At 38.8% G+C, this 16785-nt stretch overlaps 1 protein-coding gene across 1 annotated transcript in view; it reads left to right on the top strand.

Moving 5' to 3' along the window:
- STX7 (syntaxin 7) overlaps positions 1–14847 on the top strand; it is a 56639-nt gene extending 41792 nt beyond the window's left edge. Inside the window, exons 4-10 of the mRNA XM_061428006.1 lie at positions 719–812; positions 1503–1640; positions 2607–2659; positions 3206–3302; positions 4681–4753; positions 8532–8614; positions 13490–14847. Coding sequence (XP_061283990.1) covers positions 719–812; positions 1503–1640; positions 2607–2659; positions 3206–3302; positions 4681–4753; positions 8532–8614; positions 13490–13582 — 631 coding nt within the window. The 3' untranslated portion in view covers positions 13583–14847. The remainder of the gene's footprint in view (positions 1–718; positions 813–1502; positions 1641–2606; positions 2660–3205; positions 3303–4680; positions 4754–8531; positions 8615–13489) is intronic.
- The last annotated feature ends 1938 nt before the right edge of the window (positions 14848–16785 follow it).

Genomic DNA, 16785 nt, shown 5'->3' with positions numbered 1-16785 from the left:
AAAAATAAATTAATTTTTTTAAAAAAGCAAAAAAAAAACCCCAAAAAATAAATAAATAAAATGAGAGATAATATATATGAGAGGTACTGATGTTGTGACCTGTGAAACATCACATGAATACAAGCTTTTTTAAAATGTCAACTTCTTTAGTTATAGATCTTACTTTTCACTTTATAAGCTAGTTAACCTCTTTCACTGTGTTTGGTTTTTTTTTTACAGAGAAGTGCTATCATCTTTTTTTCCTATGGTTAACATAAATAATAGTAAATTTGTACTATTATTCATTGTAACTTCTGCTCTTTTTTTTTTTTTCCTTTTACTAAAGTATCTATAGGATATAAATACTCAGGTAGAGAAATAAGAGAGGCTGGCTGTACCCTGAGAACTGGACAGAGTTTTAAGGCTCCCACATCCCCCAGATCTCAAACATCAGACATTTTACAATCTTACGTTGGCTTTAGTCATCTTTTCTAAATAGCTGCTGATATTTATTTCTCAAAGCTTGGTTATCTCCATATGTGAGTAAAGCACCTTCCACATAGTATTTACTCAATATTTATAGAACCTGAGAACTTTGTTTTCATAGAGAAAATTTGAGCCAGTCTCTAAAAAGAGTGATTTTTCTAAAACTGTTCATCAGGGTTGAATCAAGTGGCACAGTTATAGCTTCAAGAAATACCTTAGTTCTTTGACTGTGATGTGTGTTTTCTCACTTTAGCCAGCAGAAGCAGCAGTATACAAACCAGCTTGCCAAAGAAACAGATAAGTACATTAAAGAGTTTGGATCTCTGCCCACCACCCCCAGTGACCAGGTATGAAGCTTTAAGACACACTGTTGATGTACTGAATGTGAAATGAATCAAATGCCTTGTAGGATCTTTGAACTGTTGTACTAGAAAGGAAATCAGGGGTGGAAAAATCTATTTGAGATTAGTTCAGAGAACACAAAACTGTATTTAATTGCCCAGGTAGTATCCTGTGGTTCAGTAAAGCAAAAATTATTTCCATGCAGTTGTCCTGACCCATAATTAAGTAAGTGCTCAGAAAATGCTTCCTGACTAATTGTTTCCTGGCCTTCCAGGACTGACTTCATGCAACATGCATGCTCATTCAAGATGTGAGGTTTCCTAGGGGCACATGTTTTTATTACCCTGCTTACTTAGTGGAAGTTATTACTTAGGTGAATCAAAAGTTTTATTTCCATTAAAATAAAGAAGAAGAGGAATTACTTCAAAAGCGTGGCCTAGTTTTTAGGATGAAAACTTGAGTTGAAAAATCCAACATTATGGGCCTTTGCCTCAAGATAAATATGCACAGTGTTCGAACACATTAGCAACTTGAGCAAAATGTTATTGAGTGTTAATCAATAAGGCTCTGTAATAGAGTGAGTGAAATTTTCAAAATTAAATAAAGAGCCAGCTACTAGCAAAATAGCTTTTGCAAATTCTATAGAACTTCACAGCTTGATTCTAGCAGGTTTCTTTTCCCCACCTCTCCTCTAGCGTCAAAGGAAAATACAGAAGGATCGCTTAGTGGCTGAATTCACAGCATCGCTGACAAACTTTCAGAAGGTGCAGAGGCAGGCTGCTGAGAGAGAGAAAGAATTTGTTGCTCGAGTAAGAGCCAGCTCCAGAGTATCTGTAAGTATTTAAAGCAGCATTGTAAAAATGAACACGGTATTCCCCAGGGATCATGTAAAAAAACTACATGGCATGTATTTTGAGTCTTAAAGTCCTGTGAATATCTTGGAAATCGGTGTTGAATATTTATTTTCAGGAGTTTTCTGCTCAGTTTTTAAAAGGATGATAATTGCGTATTATTGGTGGCTCAGATGGTAAAGCGTCTGCCTACAATGCGGGAGACCCAGGTTCAATCCCTGGGTCGGGAAGATCTCCTGGAGAAGGAAGTGGCACCCCACTCCAGTATTCTTGCCTGGAAAATCCCATGGACAGAGGAGCCTGGTAGACTACAGTCCATGGGGTCGCAAAGAGTCGGACACGACTGAGTGACTTTGCTTGTCACTTGTGGTTATTCTGTCCATGTCATGGAACAAAAGATTACAGATTATGTAAAAATACGGAAACGTTCTGTCAGAGAAGATTAGGAATCAAATCCTGATTTGCACCTGAGGCTGTTACTTTGTATTCCTGCTGGAGTAGAAGACTCTTTACTCCTGGGTTATATGAAGATGATTTGAAATGAACAGAGTGAATATATTGTGTGAATATTAAAAATGAACTTAGACCTGGAGAAGATAAATGGAAGAATGAGTTAGAGTGGAATTTTGATTTAATTTTAAATCTCCCTGGAAACTATCATAAGTGTTTCCTTGTTCCTTAATGTAGAGGTTCCAAAGCTACATTCTGTTTTAATCAAATAATATTCATTATTTGGCTCTTGAGAATATTTAATGAATTGCTTCCATGTCAGCTTAGGGTATAGTTGAAGTAATTGACTTAAGATATTAGAACAAGAACTTTTCTCTTTTCTTAAACCTATACTCCAGTGTCTACATAAATCAGTTTAAATTATCCTAAAGGAAAATATGAATGCTGTGTGCTTTTCCTTTGTGCCGTCTCAATCCATTCTGTTACTAAATTATTCAGGGTGGTTTTCCTGAGGAGAGCTCAAAAGAAAGGAATCTTGTATCCTGGGAAAGGTAAGAAGTATAAAACAGTATACAGAGTAAAAGATAATTTTTCATATTTGTTTTTTACATCATGGTCTTGGGCAAAATTAGTTTTCAGTATATTATATCATGATTCCTAAGTTATTTATAAATAGAAAACAATACATTTGAAAAAATTTTTAAATAATTATTATAAAATATATAAAAATAGTCCAGTATAGTAATAATACTCTTTAGTTATTTATCCAGATAAATATTATTGACTTAATTTTTGATTAAGATTATTTTTGATATAGATTATTCCCATGTGTGAGGTTTAAGTCAACCAAGAAGAAATACTCACTTGCCAGATGTAATAGCTTCCGATAATTAATTAATAACTCCAAAAAAAATCATTGAAATGAAAATGAATAAAATTTGGTTAACATTTCTGTTATACTTTTAGAATTTAAGTCAGCAATTCTGTGACTTTGAAGCAAAAATGTTCTATTCAATAAGTATTTCTGTAATAAGAAGGAAGCCCCCTTGTTTCCATACTGGTTTTTCTTTTTTTACATATTCCTTTCTTTTTAATAGCCAAACTCAGCCTCAAGCTCAGTTGCAGGATGAAGAAATTACAGAGGATGACCTGCGCCTTATTCAGGAGAGAGAGTCTTCTATCAGACAACTCGAAGTAAGCTTTGCATTGTAGAACTGCACTGCCTCACTTAGTGAGTTTCTTCTCAAGATGCTTCGGTGATGCTGGGAGACGGGTCAAGAAAGAAAACTAAATAAATATCAGTTCGGTGGCATTTCTCATATAAGTTAGAATCATTGCTTTTAAAAAGAGTAATCTCTTTAGAAATGGTGCTAGGATGAAAAAATATACTTCGCTCCATCCAAATTTTCTTTCTTTTTTTTTTTTTTAAATTCTGTTAAGTCATCTCAAGGCACCTGAGCATTGAGAAGAATATCAGTCTAGTGATAAAGTTCTGTTCAGAGGGTCTGGATGGCTTCCATGGCACATAGTACACATCATACCTGCATGAATAAGATTTCTTCCAAGGGCTTTAAACGTATTTTATTTCCCTTTAGTACATGTAGGATATTGAAAAAGGCTAAAAGGTTTATAGCCTTAGTTCATAGGGAACGTACCTGTTCCCTGGAAAGTGGCCTGATAATAGCTAACAGTAGCTACCATTTATTGATGGATTCCATCCACCAAGCACTATATGATAAATTGTTTGTGTTGTCTCATTTAGTTTTCATAAAAGTAACTTAACTGTGTCACTGTCACTCCCCATTTTACAGATGAGAAAACTAAGTTCTAGGATGAATGTGTAAATCACCCCACTCTTCCTGAATAAAGTATTTACATATTACTCTTTAATCAGGCAAAATAATAGTTATATTAAAGAAAATTAAATTTATAACTTATTTACCCATCACTATTACATTGCATATTCAAGTTTATTAATTTGAGAATTTGAATTTACACCTCATGTTTTATTCTTTTAAAGTGTCAAATTGAGAGACTTCCCTGGTAGTCCAGTGGTTAAGAATCCACCTTCCAATGCAGGGAACGTAGGTTCAGTCTCTCGTCAGAGAACTAAGATCTCACATACTGTGAGGAAATTAAGCCCACTTGCCACAACAAAGACCCAGCACAGTCTTAAGTGTCAAATTGACACATAAATTTTTACTAGAATATTTTCAGTGTTTTTGAGGAAATACTGCTTGTGATAACAAGACTAATCAAACTGCATGGTGTAAATTCAATAATGCACCATCCTTCTCTATTACATAGATCGTTCATTTCCATTCCAAATCACTTGATATTTTTAACATTACAAACTTGTTTTAGAGAACTGGTTACTGTTAATTCAAAGTCTACTTACTTGGGATTGCCTATAGTCAAATAGTTTTCTCATGTGCCCAAAATGTATGTTATTAAGTCCAGATGCATGCTCACCTAGGTATGAGTAATGGTTTGGGTTTTGTAAAAATTTTCCCCCTTTGTGGATTGGGGACTGAATTTCTGATTACAATAATACGTACTTTTTTTCTCTTAGGCTGATATTATGGATATTAATGAAATATTTAAAGATTTGGGAATGATGATTCATGAGCAAGGAGATGTAATAGGTAAGGCCTACGTGTGAAGTGTCATGAGGTGGAAGTGGGCCACATGCAGTTTCCGTGTGTAACTTCTCAGAGTTAACTTCCTCCTTTTCTCTCGTCGGGTCCTCCTGGAGTCAAAACCACCGTGTCTGCAACAGACAAAGCACCACCCTTGGCATTATCGAAAACAGATTTCATTTTTGGCTCCTACTGGTTGAAATGACCGATTTCATGTATTTAAGAAGTCCCAAATTTAATCAGGTTCTGCTGCTACTGACATCATGGAAGGTTCCATGTAACATCATCCTAGCTCATTCCCAGGACCTCTGGTTTCTGTCTTATCCCATTTTAATTCTCATTACACCAAGACTTTGGGGAAAATGTCTTTTCATAATGTGCACACTGTCCTCTCTTCTCAAGTAGAGGGGATAAGTAGCCATTTGCCTAAACATTCATTCTCATAACCTTTTTAGCGTATTAATGTAGTAGTAGTACTTAGTTACTGAGAATTTTTTTTTAATTCTTTTTTAAAAACTCTGTAAGACTTCCTTTAAATTTAAATGTAATCGTAATTCATATAGGATATAATTATGAGCGTTGATCGCGATTCTGATCTTCTTTATCATTTTTAAGTATGAAGATATTTGTGAGTATACTAAAGATATATTTAATATGTTTTCTGAATTTGGTGTAGTTTAAATACTTGGACCTATAGTTTAATTATTATTTTTCTATTCTTATCCTCTTCTGTAGTCCCAGTAGATCACAGGGTAAAACTTAAGAAACCATTCATTCATCCAATAAATATTTATTGAGTGCCGACTACATTCAGGCATAAATCTAGGCATTGAGGATTCAGCTGAAATTAAACAACAAATAAAAGATATTATAATCTAATTGGAGGAGAGAGACAATTACAACAGAAAGAAAAGTAAGTGTTGATAAGTGCTTATAGGGAGAATAAGGCCAGATTGGGGTGGGACTGCAGGTAGTGGGGAAGGTGCTGCTTTTCAGTGTGGAGTCAGTAAGGGCAGGTGACATTTCAGTGAGGACTTCATGGAAGTAAGAAGCCAGCGGGAGAAGAGGGTCCACGCAGAGGGAATAGCAGGTGCCCTGGCCTCTGGCAGAAGCATGCCTGACATTTTAAGTGAATGGAGTGAGCACAAGGAGGATGGAGGCAGTGTCCAAAGTCACAGGGGACCAGATCACATAGGCCGCTGAGCCATCATAAGAACAGTTTTTGTATTAATAGAGGAGAAGCCACAGGAAGATGTGAGCAGAAGGGCGTAGTCATCTGACTTAGGTTTTAAGAGACTCACTTGGACTGTTGGGTTAAGAACAGAGGTTGAGAACATGAGGTAAAGGGGAGGTGAGAACAGAGGTTGCGAATGTGAGGTAAAGTGGAGGTGTCTGGACTGGGGTCTTAAATCTGGGTATTATCTGCACATAGATGATATTTAAAGCCATGAGATTAGGTAAGATCACCTGGGAAATAAGTTGAGATAGAGAAGAGAGGGGCTTCCCTGGTGGTTCAGTAAAGAGTCTGCCTGCAATGTAGGAGACCTGGGTTTGATCCCTGGGTTGGGAAGATCCCCTGGAGAAGGGAATGACAACCCACTCCAGTATTCTTGCCTAGAGAATTCCATGGACAAAGGAGACTGGCAGGCTACAGTCCTTGGGGTCACAAAGAGTGTGACACGACTGAGCAAGAGGAGGTTCTAAGGATTTATAAATATTTAGAGCACAGTCAGCAAACTGCATCCATTCATTTATGTGTTATCTACAGCAGATTTTGTACAACAGAGGCATAGTCGAGTTTATGACAGAAACCATAAGAATGAACTGCAAAGCTTAAGTATTTATTATCTGGCACAAAGAAAAAGTTTGTCAATCTCTGATTTAGAGGCTAGAAAGCCAAGGAGGAACCAACAAAAATGACCAAGAAAGAATAACCAGTGATGCAGAAGAAAACCACGTGAGTGTACAGTTTTAGGATGGTGTGGAGGAAGCATTTCAGGGTGATGACCCGTCTGCTCTCTCTGATGCTGCTGTTGGGTTAGGTAAGCTGAGGATTAAGAGTTGACTGCTGAATTCAACAACATGTAGGGCATAGATGACCTCAGATGAGAGCTGTGCTGGTAAAATAGTGCAGGTAAAAGCATGATAAAGTAGGTTCCAAAGAGGCTGGGAGGAGAGTGACTGGAGACAGCAAATGGAGATTGCTTTTTCTGTCAGTGAGGTCCTAACTGCCAGTGGATGTGGCATCAATGAGAGATTTGAGGGTTGGTTTGTGTTTAAGATAACAGCAATAGGATTGATGAGAAAGAAATGTTGATAGTGAGAGGGAAGCAACTGCTGGCCTGAGGTCATTGAGCTAGGCAGCAGGAATTGGGATAAAATGCACGCACGGAGGGGTTGGCTCTCGCTGAGCACAGATGGGTCCCCCACAACCATGGGAGAGAAGTCTGAGCACAGAGATGGTTGCATGTGTTAGTGGGTAGGGTCAGGAGATTGTGGAAGTGTCTTCTGATTGTTCCTGTTGTCTCAGTGATCTAGAAATAGGGCCCCTGGTGGAGAATGACAGTGAGTGAGGAGGCATGGGAAGTTAGAGGAGAAAGTGTGACTTAATCTTTCAGGAGCTGGGGAGATGGGGCAAGAGTGCTCTGCAGTCAAGAATTTAAAGTGAAATAAGTCAGCCCCGATGACTTTTTTGTACCCCATACAATTGCACAGGATAGGTTGGGGTTTTGTCACCTAAGTGTGACTGCAGTAGGGAGGAAGAGGGCTGACGAGTGCAAGAAAGCAGTGGCAAATGACTGTCCATGGAGTAAAAGGTAAGGAAGAGGGAAGTGAGGACATGAAGTATTTAAGGGGCCATGACAAAGGGGTAGGATCACTAAAGCTGGGGTCTCAGAAGGAGAGAACTCTCAAGGTAGCAGGTGGTCATCAGAGAGTGAGACCTGGAACGGAGATTATAGAGAAGCTGCAGTTGCTGGTAATGACAGGTTTGGAACATGACCATGGAAATAGATGGCTCAGAAAGCATCACAGGCAAAGTTGATGAAAAAAATCTGTGTTCAAAGAATTGAGAGGCCTGGGTATTTGAGGGTCAGCAGTTGGACATTGAGATCACCAATATGGATAATAGTAGAAGCATTGAACAGAACATCAGTGGAGCAGGGAGTAAAACATTCAAGGAAAAAGAAGAAAGACATCTCAGGATGCCTGCTGCACTGCGGAGTGAAAGAGGTAGGCGTGAGCTCTGAAAGTCGGCAGGGAGGAGGAGGAGACAGCAGTCATCCATCCGTCCTACAGATGTAGGACGTTCTACCCTCAGTGGAGGAGGGGAGGAAGGGAACCTGTCACCACTTGAGAAGCCTGTGGGGACTCTCAGGGAGCCTGGGTTTCCGGCACAGAAGGAGGTTGATGCTGGCCACTGAGCAGATGACGGTTTTCAGGTCTCCCTGTATCCCCTGAACCAAAGTTCAGAATGCTTTGCTTGGTACTGAGTTGGCCACCACAGAATGCAAACTCAGTGACAGTACTTTTGGGATTTACCAGGTAGAACTGGAGTACGCTGTAATGAAGATAATCAAGTTCATTTTCTTCACATTGTTTCTATATTGTTTGAGGCACCTGAGAAATATAATTGCTAAAAGAAAATTCAGCTGTACACATGTAAACCTTTGAATAATGAATGTATTTAATCTTAACCATGAATAAAATTAGGTGATTAGTGCAGCTCTATTACTAGCACATCAGCACCTGTTTAACATTTTTTTGTGTGTGTTTTATTTTAAAGATAGCATAGAAGCCAACGTGGAAAATGCTGAGGTGCACGTCCAGCAAGCAAACCAGCAGCTGTCAAGGGCGGCAGACTATCAGGTAATATCAACTGTGCTAAGCTGTCCTATAACGTAGACTCTTAAGTGTGTGTGTGTGTGTGTGTGTGTAATCATGTGGCTGGAGACGTTAATTTAAAATCCCATGGAAGACAGGCCAGAAATATGCCAGTCCATTAAAACGGGGTTTAGCCTGTCTGTTCTCAGGGTTGAACAAGTGTTGTGCCCACAGGAATGAGCAGTTTAGCATTTAGAGTCTTGAGAGGAGCGGTAGACAACTCCAGTCTTTTCTGGCAGCTTCTGGTCTCCAATGTCATTTTCACATTTCAAAACAGAAACCTGTTTGATAGCGATTTCCCTCCATTTCTTGCAGTTCCTTTCTGCCTTTCTTTTTGGTATGTGATACTTTGGATTAAAGAGGCTAAGATCCTTGTCCCAGAAAGATGTCTCAGGTTCTGTGGAAATTTTATTAGCTTGGAGTGTCCTTGACTGGTGGGTATTTGGTCAGCATTCAGCAGACCCTTCATCAGGAATGAAGTGATCCCTAAAGTGAATCAAGTTAGTATAGGAAATCCATACATATGAGTCAAATATAAATATATACAGAAGACTACAAATATTAGAACCGTGAACTATATCATTTAGTATGTAAATCTTTGATGTTTAACAGAGATAAGTTCTCTTTGGGAACCCCTAAATACCACCCTAGTGTTTTATTTCCCTTTTAAAGGTTCGTTATTCATTGATGTAGTTGTTCATAATTATTTTCTCAGAAATTGTCACTTTCCTATAAAATTTCTATAAAATTTCTACACTTTCCTATAAAATTTCCTATAAAATTTCTAAAATATCCTATAAGATATTGTGTCACCATCCTAGGCCTTTTTAATCACTTTTCACTTTTCTCACTGATCTCAGAAGTTCCCTTTAGTTTTAGTGCAGTTTTCTCACTGGACGAATCAGTACACATTCAATAGCATGTCAGGAACAATGAAGCTGGATAGAGGATGCTGAGTTATACAGCCAGTTCTGCTCACCAGCAGAGTAACTCATGTTTACTGTCTTCATGCATGAGATTCAGACATGCAGCTCTGTTCTGGTCAGTTCAGTTCAGTCGCTCAGTCGTGTCTTACTCCTTGTGACCCCATGAATCGCAGCATGCCAAGCATCCCTGTCCATCACCAGCTCCCGGAGTTCACTCAAACTCACGTCCATCGAGTCGGTGATGCCATCCAGCCATCTCATCCTCTGTCATCCCGTTCTCCTCCTGCCCCCAATCCCTCCCAGAATCAGAGTCTTTTCCAGTGAGTCAACTCTTCGCATGAGGTGGCCAAAGTACTGGAGTTTCAGCTTCAGCATCATTCCTTCCAAAGGACACCCAGGACTGATCTCCTTCAGAATGGACTGGTTGGATGTCCTTGCAGTCCAAGGGACTCTCAAGAGTCTTCTCCAACACCACAGTTCAAAAGCATCAATTCTTTGGCGCTTAACTTTCTTCACAGTCCAAATCTCACATCCATACATGACCACTGGAAAAACCATAGCCTTGACTAGATGGACCTTTGTTGGCAAAGTAATGTCTCTGCTTTTGAATATGCTATCTAGGTTGGTCATAACTTTCCTTCCAAGGAATAAGTTTCTTTTAATTTCATGGCTGCAATCACCATCTGCAGTGATTTTGGAGCCCCCCAAAATAAAGTCTGACACTGTTTCCACTGTTTCCCCATCTGTTTCCCATGAAGTGATGGGACCAGATGCCATGATCTTCATTTTCTGAATATTGAGCTTTAAGCCAACTTTTTCACTCTCCTCTTTCATTTTCATCAAGAGGCTTTTGAGTTCCTCTTCACTTTCTGCCATAAGGGTGGTGTCATCTGCATATCTGAGGTTATTGATATTTCTCCCGGCAATCTTAATTCCAGCTTGTGCTTCTTCCAGCCCAGCGTTTCTCATGATGTACTCTGCATAGAAGTTAAATAAGCAGGGTGACAATATACAGCCTTAACGTACTCCTTTTCCTAGTTGGAACCAGTCTGTTGTTCCATGTGCAGTTCTAACTGTTGCTTCCTGACCTGCATATAGGTTTCTCAAGAGGCAGGTTAGGTGGTCTGGTATTCCCATCTCTTGAAGAATTTTCCACCGTTTATTGTGATCCACACAGTCAAAGGCTTTGGCATAGAAAATAAAGCAGAAATAGATGTTTTTCTGGAACTCTCTTGCTTTTTCCATGATCCAGCGGATGTTGGCAATTTGATCTCTGGTTCCTCTGCCTTTTCTAAAACCAGCTTGAACATCAGGAAGTTCATGGTTCACGTATTGCTGAAGCCTGGCTTGGAGAATTTTGAGCATTACTTTACTAGTGTGTGAGATGAGTGCAATTGTGCAGTAGTTTGAGCATTCTTTGGCATTGCCTTTCTTTGGGATTGGAATGAAAACTGACCTTTTCCAGTCCTGTGGCTACTGCTGAGTTTTCCAAACTTGCTGGCATATTGAGTGCAGCACTTTCACAGCATCATCTTTCAGGATTTGCAATAGCTCAACTGGAATTCCATCACCTCCACTAGCTTTGTTTGTAGTGATGCTTTCTTTCTAAGGCCCATATGACTTCACATTCCAGGATGTCTGGCTCTAGGTGAGTGATCACACTGTCATGATTATCTTGGCCATGAAGATCTTTTTTGTACAGTTCTTCTGTGTATTCTTGCCACCTCTTCTTAATATCTTCTGCTTCTGTTAGGTCCATACCATTTCTGCCCTTTATCAAGTCCATCTTTGCATGACATGTTCCCTTGGTATCTCTAATTTTCTTGAAGAGATCTCTAGTCTTTCCCATTCTGTTGTTTTCCTCTATCTCTTTGCATTGATCGCTGAGGAAGGCTTTCTAATCTCTTCTTGCTATTCTTTGGAACTCTGTATTCAGATGTTGATATCTTTCCTTTTCTCCTTTGCTTTTCACTTCTCTTCTTTTCACAGCTATTTGTAAGCCCTCCCCAGACAGCCATTTTGCTTTTTTGCATTTCTTTTCCATGGGGATGGTCTTGACCCCTGTCTCCTGTACAATGTTACGAATCTCTGTCCATAGTTCATCAGGCACTCGATGTATCAGATCTAGTCCCTTAAATCTATTTCTTACTTCCACTGTACATGCAGCTCAGCAGAGTTAATGTCACCGCATGGTAGACTGAAGATATCGTATCATTCATAAATAGTTGAACACACACACATACCCCTAGAGTAATCTGTAACCGCCAGCTGTTAAATCTGCTCAGATAGAGTGACTAGGATCCATGTCATTTCATTTTGCTTTTGAATTTTAGGGAGATGTAGATATATCCCCAAATTTTACTTTTCCTCTTCCTTGTGGAAGGAAAACCTACAGCTGCTCTGGGGAAAAAGGAACACATCTTCCCAAGCTAAACCTTCAGAGCTAGAACTGCGCCCCCCACCTGTTAATCCCACAGAACCTGCTTGTTACTCTTGTTCAGTCGCTCAGTTGTATCCAACTCTTTGCGATCCCATGGACTGCAGCACACCAAGCTTCCCTCTTTCACCATCTCCTAGAGTTTGCTTGAATCAGTGATGCCATCCAACCATCTCATCCTCTGTCACCCCTTTCTCCTGCCTTCAAGTTTTGCCACCATCAGGGTCTTTTGCAGTAAGTTGGCTCTTTGCATCAGGTGTCCAAAGTATTGGAGCTTCAGCATCAGTCCCAGTGAATATTCAGGGTTGATTCCCCTTAGGATTCACTGGTTTGATCTCCTTACTGTCCAAGGAGCTCTCACAGGACCTGGAGGGATGAGAAAAGAGCCATGCAGCACAGGGGCTGGGAAGAGAGCAGTTTCCCAGTAGTCCCACTTGGCAGCCTTGATATTAAATGATGCCTCTGCAAGATACAGTGTGGTGATGGATTAAGAACATAAAACAAGGTGGAAAATGCTCTCATCACCATAGCACCCCAGAGTCTTGCCACCCCTGGAGATGGTGCCCCAGGGAAAATAAAAAATTCTCCAGTGGAACAGTTGTCATTGTTGATGAAGGCACATTACACATGGGTCTGCAGTAACCAGGTAGAGTCTGGGGGAAATACACGGGCATGATGAAATTGAAACGAACTGTGTTTAATATATGAAGAGTAGTATTTTGTTGAAAAATTAGATGGCCACATGGAATACTAAACAGTAATAATAGTTTTTAAGAAAAATTGAGTCAGAAACATATCTTTTTGGTAAATTTTACGTTACTTCTGGTTGACCCAAGGCAAATTTACAGACTTTTCTACTTTGTAAGAAAAAAGATTCCTGGATGTTGTTGTGAGATGGACAAGCCATTAAAGAAATATAGAAATCTACAGCTGGGCCAGGAATGAAGAATGGAGCAAAGCTCAACCTTTATAATTTAAATGAGTGTTTTTTAATTATTTTTAGCTCTTTTTAAAAATTTATTTGCATGTTGAAATTCTGAATGCAGTTTCCATTCATATTTAGGGATGAGAATGATTTGGGAAACAAGTAAATTTTAGGAAACATTGTCAAATATTTGCTGATATGGTCAGAGAACTCATTTTGAAGAGCAGTTTTTTGATAAAAGTTTAAAAATTGATGTCTTTAAGCTGTTTTGTGTTTTCACATATAGGTAAACTCTGTCTCTTAATTTTTATTTCTCTGTATCTTTCCCAACCTCACATCTAGAAAAAGCACCAACAAAAGTTGAATAATTACCCCCTGAATTAATACCATTAATTCAAGAATATATTGTGAAAGCATAGTACTATATGTGTTGAAAAGAAAAAAAATATAGCCCCAAATTTGAGGCGAGAAATTACCATTGAGTTTACTCTAGAAAAGAACCAAATGATTTTCACTTGCCATCGAGATGCTCCTTACATCTGTAAACATGTTTTTTGTTTTTGCATCTGCAGCGCAAATCCAGAAAAACCCTCTGCATCATCATTTTTATCCTTGTTATTGGAGTTGTAATTATCGGTCTCATCATATGGGGAGTGAAAGGCTAAGATGACAAAGGAGCACACTACTGCACTATATTATGTAAATTATGTAGGAAGATTCCTTTAATCATGGTGGGTTTTTTTTATTATATTATTTTAAAGCAGTTGCCTAAAGGATGGTTCCCGTACTCTGTTATTTTTATTTGGAAGAAAGTTTTCTTTGGATTAAATCTTATATTTTCTAATGCTGAAAGTTTTCCTATATATCTCTGCTGGCATAACATTCATGCTTTTCAATCTAATAACTGTTCTGCCCACATTGTATCTGCCTTTCATTTATAATTTATTTATCCTATTGACTTAGCTTTTGGAAATTAGTAAATCTAAAGGTGTGTGTGTGCATCTTCCCACGTTTTCTGTGTGCATCTTCCCATCACAATGTAACATGCACCCATGTTTGTGTTAATTACAGATCTTCAATATAATTTTGATTTGTGCCAGCAGAGGAAACATTGTCAGTAACTTTAAAAAGTAACATATATGTTTGTGTTTGGTATTTTGTTGTTTTCGTGGTTCACAGCAACATAAGTTGTCTATTTAACTTTTATCTTTGATTTTCTCTCAAGACCCTTGTTGATTCTCAGTGAAGTCAGTGAATAACTTCCTAGTATATCTTTCACTCCTGATGTGTAGATAGTAAGCATTTGTTGTAGATTGCCTGGTAAAATGCTAAGGATAGGTTGTTTTTACATAGATTCTGCTGAGGCTGACATTCCTTTACAAGGAACTGTGTTGTCAGTATAAATGTTTAATGTGATCTGGAGGAAGAGTATGACAAATCGGTACCTATTGTGTTAGAATTCTAAAGACCCCAAACTTATTCTGCTGTGTATCTCCACAGCTGTTATGATGGAAAATTAATTACCTTCCCTTTTGTCCTATAGAATAATGATTACATTTGTGTCCTTGGGTCAAGATTACTTTGGGGAAGTAACTTTCCCACAGTTATTGTTTTTGGATACCTAACATTTAAAATTCTGGGTTTCCTTTGCATATCATTTTGTACCATCCTGCATTAGCAAATGAATTGGATGTTTGCCAGTTAATTCACTTGCCTTTTTAAATCAATGTTGTTTTAATGCACTAATCTGAATACTATAAAGAAGATCATCTTTATAGTTATTATTTTATAATGTTCTTACATAGCGATTTGATAGTGAAGGCAATGTTTTACATGGCAAGCTATGAGACTTCAGATGGGAACAAATAAAATATTAAGTAACTAAGTAAATTGTATCTTTGCAAGCAAAATAAAGATGATTTTAAAAGTGCCTGGAGAGTTTTATTTCAAGAGAATTCTGCTTCTGCGGGACTTGATACTTACCTCACACTTTTTCCACTGTACTACCTGAAATCTCAACAGAAGTGTAACCACATGGCTACCATTTTGCATCTTGCTGGAGTACCAACTCACTCAGAGTTTTTATTTTGGCCCTCTTTTGCTGCTAACAGGTAGAAGCTGTTTTGCTTGTTACCAAAACACAAGAAGAACCTGTAGAAAACTGTTCTGTGAGTGAATGATCAGAAACGTCAAGACTGTGTTCACCTACATGAGATTGCTTTATTGAACAGGTTGGGTGATGGAGGCAGGAGAATTCGTACAAATTCTGCCTATTCTGAAGGCAGTGCAAGCCCATCAGGCCTGCTGGAATGTGATCCTTCTCTGTAAGTGCACAGAGAAGTGTAATAAGCCAATCTCTTAGGACTATTTATGGCTGCCACAGATCAGCTCAATTTTCTGCTGTGATTATACTGGATAAAGTGTTTATTCTCATACAGGCAAATGCATCTACTTCTGTTTATTTCTTGCTGAGTTCCCAATAACAGCAAAAGCACTTACTTTGGGAGACATGAGTTTAAGCACCTTAATTTAAAATATATTTTATAAATTATTTTGACTGGGACACAGATCATTGAAAGCAGGAGCCTGAGTGGTTTGTACTCTTTTTAAGAAATTTATTAACTTAAGAGAAAATTTTACACAAAATATTTGGAATACAAAGAGAGAAAAAAATAAAATGAAAAATGGTACAGTATTCAAATATTTAAAATTCTTAACAAAGTTTCCTTTTAGGTGAATTTTAGAATCTCTTTGAAAGGCCATGCTTACTTTCATGACTGTCAACATATCTGAATCTGTTTGAGTTGAACCGAGTCTCAAGCTAAAGAAGTTTCCTTATCAAATGACACATCATTCCTTTTAGTGTGCTTTGAGCCCCCTGAGCACACTGGATGCCCAGCAGTTGTGTTTGTGTTGTTCACTGAGAGCACTGTACCTTGAAGAGGCTGAAATGGGATCTTCTTCGGTGTCGTCACTGCTTTTGTTAAAAAATAGTAAATTCAAAATAAATAAATAAATAAAAAATAGTAAATTCAAGAGGGAGGGGATTCTGTGTATATCTATGGCTGATTCATATTGGATGTTGGCGGAAACCAGCACAATTCTGTAAGATCAGATCAGATCAGATCGCTCAGTCGTGTCCGACTCTTTGTGACCCCATGAATCGCAGCACGCCAGGCCTCCGTGTCCATCACCAACTCCCAGAGTTCACTGAGACTCACGTCCAATTCTGTAAAGCTTCAATTAAAAAATTAAAATTTAAAAAAGTAAAATACACACAAAAAAATTTGTTTTGAGTACTGATTTAGACAGATTTACAATGAAAAAAGACTTTTTTATTTTGAAGGCTGCTTGTTCTGCACTTTGTCCTGGTTAGGAAAATGGACTTGTTTACCAATAGAGAAACAGAACTGCTTATTTTTTTCCCCCGCCAACTCTAATAGACGAGAAGGAAAATCCAAGGCTTTCTCCTTGACATAGTTGACTCTTTCCATCTGTCAGCGTTTCACCACTTCGCTGGGTTGTCCGTCACCGCAGTGTCACTGTCTCCTCTGTGTAGTGTCCTTTGCAGTGCAGGGAAGCCAGAAGGTACATTTTTCTAGAACCAGATCCCCCTTTGTTTTCTAGTTCTAAGAGTGGTCCAATGAGAGGCATTTCCAGGCAACTGAGGAGGCAGAGAAGGGCAAGTTCACCCGCCCTCAGACACTCTCCCTCAGACACCATCCAGACAGAAGTGTGTGCAGGCTGCGGACATGGGCGTCACAGCATCTTTGAGGTTTCTCACAGGTCACCTGCTCTGGCGCTATCAACAGCCAAGACAGCCGCTGACAGCTCCTTGAGACTCAACTGGTGTCAGTGGTGCAGGCTG

The sequence above is a fragment of the Bos javanicus genome, chromosome 9, assembly GCF_032452875.1.
Source record: "Bos javanicus breed banteng chromosome 9, ARS-OSU_banteng_1.0, whole genome shotgun sequence".
In the NCBI taxonomy this organism is placed as follows: Eukaryota; Metazoa; Chordata; class Mammalia; order Artiodactyla; family Bovidae; genus Bos; species Bos javanicus.
Note: the sequence above shows the minus strand (reverse complement) of the source record. Positions and strands in the feature narration are given on the sequence as shown.